This window comes from Lactuca sativa, chromosome 2 (assembly GCF_002870075.4).
Source record: "Lactuca sativa cultivar Salinas chromosome 2, Lsat_Salinas_v11, whole genome shotgun sequence".
NCBI lineage: Eukaryota > Viridiplantae > Streptophyta > Magnoliopsida > Asterales > Asteraceae > Lactuca > Lactuca sativa.
The window spans coordinates 195,212,455-195,217,775 of record NC_056624.2 but is presented as its reverse complement, the minus strand read 5'-3'; the positions used below and the strand labels follow the sequence as shown (position 1 = coordinate 195,217,775).

The 5,321-nt window shown below is 34.3% G+C and overlaps 1 protein-coding gene across 2 annotated transcripts; it reads right to left on the bottom strand.

Annotated features, from left to right (window-relative positions):
• Window positions 1-2,277: 2,277 nt before the first annotated feature.
• Window positions 2,278-5,098, bottom strand: LOC111899842 (uncharacterized). Of its 2 annotated transcripts, XM_042899377.2 has the most exons (6): window positions 4,892-5,098; window positions 4,679-4,818; window positions 4,044-4,396; window positions 3,562-3,946; window positions 2,488-3,469; window positions 2,278-2,296 (listed from the first exon to the last, which is right to left on the bottom strand). In XM_042899377.2, the coding sequence occupies exons 1-5, from the start codon at window positions 5,016-5,018 to the stop codon at window positions 2,492-2,494; spliced, it is 1,983 nt and encodes a 660-aa protein (XP_042755311.1). In that variant the 5' UTR covers window positions 5,019-5,098; the 3' UTR covers window positions 2,278-2,296; window positions 2,488-2,491. The 2 variants fall into 2 exon arrangements, with proteins under 2 accessions (XP_042755311.1, XP_042755312.1); XM_042899378.2 differs by lacking the exon at window positions 2,278-2,296 and having other exon boundaries at window positions 2,319-3,469; window positions 4,892-5,097.
• Between the last annotated feature and the right edge of the window lie 223 nt (window positions 5,099-5,321).

The window sequence follows — 5,321 nt, the reverse complement described above, 5'->3', positions numbered from 1 at the left end:
GTGTGTGCATGTTCTGAAAATGAAATCGCACATTGACAGATTGGGGATGTTGGGTGTCGTTTTCCCAAAGGAGCAGACTATTGACTTGGTTCTAGTTTCGCTTCTTGAATCATATAGTTAATTCATTAAAGACTACTATATGAGGGACCACGACGTGAACCTAATTGATCTAACATATATGTTGATTGTTGCTTAAGAGCACAACTCAAGCAAATATGTTTGAAGCATGTCTCCCAAATTTCCATGGACATTGACAATTGAAATATTGGTAGTCCATAAAAGGTTTCTCTTCCCAATGGAAAGGGATTGGCCAAGGTCAAACTATTTGACCATATGGTAAAGAGAAAGGCTAATTCTCGGATAGTTCCATGTGCTAATCCCAAAAGGTGCATGTGTTTCTATTGCCAATTGAAGGGGCATTGGAAAATTTTGTGGAAAATATTGAAGATGTGAAAAGTGATAAATTGAAGAAAGTATGGAAATCTTGACACGAAGACATGAAAACGCTTTGAAATTGTATAGTATTTATTGTTTTTTATATTTTATTTTGTATCGAATAAAATACTTGTATTATTATGTTTATGGATTAGTAAATAAAAATGAGTTTTTTTGTGATTTACTTACGAATATTATAGTGTAAGAAATATACATATATGCATTTGAAAAAATATGCATATATGCACCTAAAACGTTGATTTTTTTGGTTAAAAAAATTATAAATTTTTTTCAAATGTTCCGGTTTTTTTTTTAATTTATTGATTTTAAAATGTTTATTGTTTTTAAATAAAATACAGTTTTTTTAAAAAATGTCGTATTTTTTCAATTGTTTTTAAAAAATTTATGTTTTCTAAAAAAAATTAAAAAATCTGTATATTTTAAAAAATCAAAATATATTATTTTTATATAAAAAATCCAAAATTTTGATTTATAATGTTAATTTTTAGACCTTTTTATTAATATTTCCAATAAAACAAAAAATTAAACATTAAATAATATTGATAAGATGGCAATCATGTCCTTAATGAGTTAATTTTGATCTAACGCTCCATCTTTAATTTCTCGAGAAACTATGAATTCTTAATATATATATATATATATATATATATATATATATATATATATATATATATATATATATATATATATATATATATATATATATATATATATATATATATATATATGAAAAACCCGAAACTTTGAGTACATGCTAAAAACATAAAAATCAACATCGGAAATTTCCTTTGGAAATCCGTCGCTAAAGCCTATACAGACCAATGATGGCATCAATGAAGGCCTTAGCGACCTATTAGCTTGTCGAAAAACGGATTGAAATCAGGAAGCTTATGTCGCTAATTATTTGATAATGATCAGTTTTTCTACTTTTGTAACCCTTCTAACTAATATAATTACTAACTAATATAATTACTATGTTCTATTAGTTGTCAAATCTTATAGTAGTATTGATAAATTTTGTTTATGTATAAAAAATAATATTATGGTCCACTTTTATCCTTACACGTCTTTAAAATCATTTTTTTACAGATTAAAAATCAATGATCATTGAACATATGCCAAACAATAATGAGTAAAACATAGAATTCAAGGTTTTATGTAATAGTTTTTTTTAGAGAATTGTAACAAACTCTCCTAATGGGTAAAACAGGAGGGAAAAAGAAAAAACTTTCGACAGTTACTCCTACGAAAAAATACAAACCTACAGGTTGGAGTTGGAGATTGTTCATATTTTCATCTAAACAATGGCGAGTTTGTGTATTTGTACCAATTACGTCCTTTTCAATTTACCACGCATGTTCATATATTTCACACATATTTATGGGTTTTATGTCGTTGTAGGGATTTTAAAAGAGAATATGGTACAATTTAACTTATTATTGACGTAATTACACATTTAACTAGATTACGTTTTGATATGACATATTCCATTGGAAGTTGTTTTACTGGCATCCTACAGTCACATTGGATTAATCATGCTTTTACTCATAATTGTTTAAAATACTCAAATCCCATATTCAATTAAATCTTTTTGACATGGAACAATTTTATATTCCATGGAGAAAGATACATCAAAATCAGAATGAAAACTGATGCAACTGTTATACCATTTAAGCTTATTAAAGAGGATTGGTACACAAATAATTGCATTTGAGCATGCAACTTTGATACCATTTATGGTGGTCCATGAACAAGCACAATCCTGATTCATCTACTGTTTTCAAGGCAATAAAAGTGGTCCCCAAGAACAATAACCTTTTTTCCAAATTCTCTCAAGTACCTAAAAAATCATTGCATACTCATTTTTCAAAAGTCAAAGATATTCCAACAGAACAGTAATGCAAAAGTCAACAACCAATGTAATATGTCCTGCCTTTCACTCATAGATAACTAATGGGAAAACCATATTAGAATCTAATTAACACAACAAAACAAAAACAAAAAAAAAATGAAGGAAAATGACACACATACCCTTTCAATTTCTGGATTTCTTCCTGGAGGACTTTGAAGAAGGCTTGGGTTGAGCTGCATTGCTTGAAGATCCTTTTGCATTTGATGGTTGACTTGACTTTGTGTTTCCAGCATTCACAGCTTCTTTAGCCACTGCACCCTGAGAGCCTCTAATTTGAGCAGCTCTTTTATCTTTCCTCTTTGGTCTGTAGCTAGATCTTTCCCTTTTAGGCAACCATCTTTCTGGATCAGGTGGTGGGCCCGGGTTAGCAGGGTCAAACCCTTTCGGGTACCTCGGCTTTCTCTTCCTTTTTCTCTTCACTTTTTCCTTACTTTTACTTTCATGAACTTCAACATTATTATTCCCCAAGTGGGGCCCGTTTTCAACATACTTAGCACCAGAAGTTTTCTCCAATGCATTCACATCCACAGATGTCAAACCAGGAAGTGGTTTCAGTTTCTTCTCATAAGTTTCTGCCTTTTCAACATCTGTATAAGCAGCAGTTTCTATCAAACCTACTAACGCCTCAATACTGTTATGACTTTTCACAAGCTTCTCAAACAGTTTCAAAGCTTCCTCTTTTTTCCCATGTTTGACCTTAAAAGCTGCTGCCTCTTGCATGATAACACTCAGTTGACTCTCTTCAGTCATTGCGTTTGACCAATATGTAATAGCAGAATCAAGAACAGCACTAGCACCTTCAATGTCTCCTGAACGTTCTTTTAGGGATACAAGAGTTGCAACAGTGGCTGGCATGTGTTGAATATCAGGGATCTTTAGTAAAGATTCTGATGCAATTTGAGGATGCCCTGCAGCTGCTGCAATCTGTGCCCTAGCCAGTAGAACGATCTTTGATTTGTCTGGAAACTTCTCTGCGTACTTCCATAACAATTCTTCAGCTTTTCCAGCCTTGTTTTCTTTCACAAAGACAGAAGCTTGAAGCAGTACAGGTGTCACACTGGTGGGAAACATTTGTGGTAAGGCATCCGCAAGCTCATGGGCCTGTAAAGTTTCATCAGAAAGATGAAGACTTTTGAAAAAAGAAAAAAATTTGATGCAGAAAGAATAAATAAAGTGAATTATGTAATCATAACCTGGTCAATCTTGTTAGAATGAAGAAGCAAAAGCATTCGATTAATGTAGATGGCTTCCTTCTGTTTAGGTGAGAGCTTTAATTCTAGTCCAGGGACAAGGTGGAAGCTTTGATCTCCACTGTTTTTTTGTATTAAACGATCAAGCTTCTTTAATCCATCAGATACATCTTTAGAACCCTTTAATGCTATTAGATTGTTAATTGCTACTGCATTTGATGGTTCGTCTGGAAGATTCCGTTTGATAAGGTCTGTGTAAGATGCAAGGGCTTCTTGTTTGTTTCCCAAAAGCTGCTGTACATAGGCCAACTGTACAGCTATGGGTGCTAACTCGATCTCAATCTCATCATCGGGTAAATTTTCATCCATCAATGTCTCCTGACCAATTCTGTTAATGAATGTATCTAAATCCTGTTAGTTTATCATGCAAATGTGTGCACATTATAATACAAAGTAATGAAGGCCAATTACAAATTTAGAATCACCTTCGAGAGGAAAGTAGGAGTTGTTCAGCATCTGAGTATTTGTTTTTCTCAATCAATGCACATGCAGTATTGTATGCCAACTCAAAGCTGCTGGTTGCTTTAACTCGCATGGAATCCATGATTCCTTGAACTTCACTTGCCCTACCAGCTGAAACTAAACCAGCAACAAGATTTATCTCCAGAGACTCTATCTTTGATTTCTGGAGCTTTTGATACACATCCACAGAAGCATCCATGTTTCCTTGCCGGAATAGAATCTGTGATTCTAACAACATTGTTGCAGAGTCTTTTTCTAGGCTCTTCAAGGCTTCCAAAGCATCATCTAACTTATTTTGTCTGTATAGACAGTATGCCTGCTTATACATCACCATGAGGGAAAAGAAGATGCATCAATAGAGGCGAAATTTGAAGCATGGATGTTTCAGTTAAAGGTTGTATTGACTCAAAATAGCATCAATGCACATTGCACATGCGCAGCAGCTGTTCATTATGCATCTAATAACAGAAACTGCATCATGCCGAATCACATTGCTATTAAGTATTAACCACTCGGAAGTGAACAATTAACACCAGTGATTGGCCAAATCGGATACAAACACACAAATCTATAACGCCAATAGATGTCGATAGTTTACCTTGAAGAAACCGAAATTAAAAGGGAACTTCTTCGACAAGGCGACAATAGTAGAAAGAGCATCATCGATGTTATCAGCCTTAATCAAAGACACAATCTTACACTGAATTGCATCTTCGTCATCAGGAGCAACAGATAAAACTGCAAAAAAAAACAATATTAACTTAATCGATGCACCAATTCAACAAATACCCAAGTTAGAAAGGGTGTTTACCTTGATCTGCAACCTTGACAGCCTGCTCGTACTCTGACCTTTGTATATGTCGATTAAGAGTTGTGAAAAGATCTTCAATGGAGACCGCCGGCGCGGCCGTCGGTTTGGGCTTCGCCTTCGGAGCCATTGATGGTAGACTAGAATGACTCTGAAATGCGTTTGTGTCCGGAGACAAGCCAGAGAAATCAGGGGATTGGGGAAATTTGGGCTACATCTGCATAACTGAATGAATCGATCCATTATGCCCTAAATGTTGGGCCTATGGCTTATAGGCTAGGCTATGGCCATGGATTTACTGAATAATCATGATACAAGTGCATTTTAGGGCCTGTTTGTTTTTGTCTTACTGGGACCGAGTCAGGGCTGACTCGGTCAGACAAAACCCGTTTGGTGAATAGCTTTCTCAATAAGAAGCATCTGGCTCATAAGG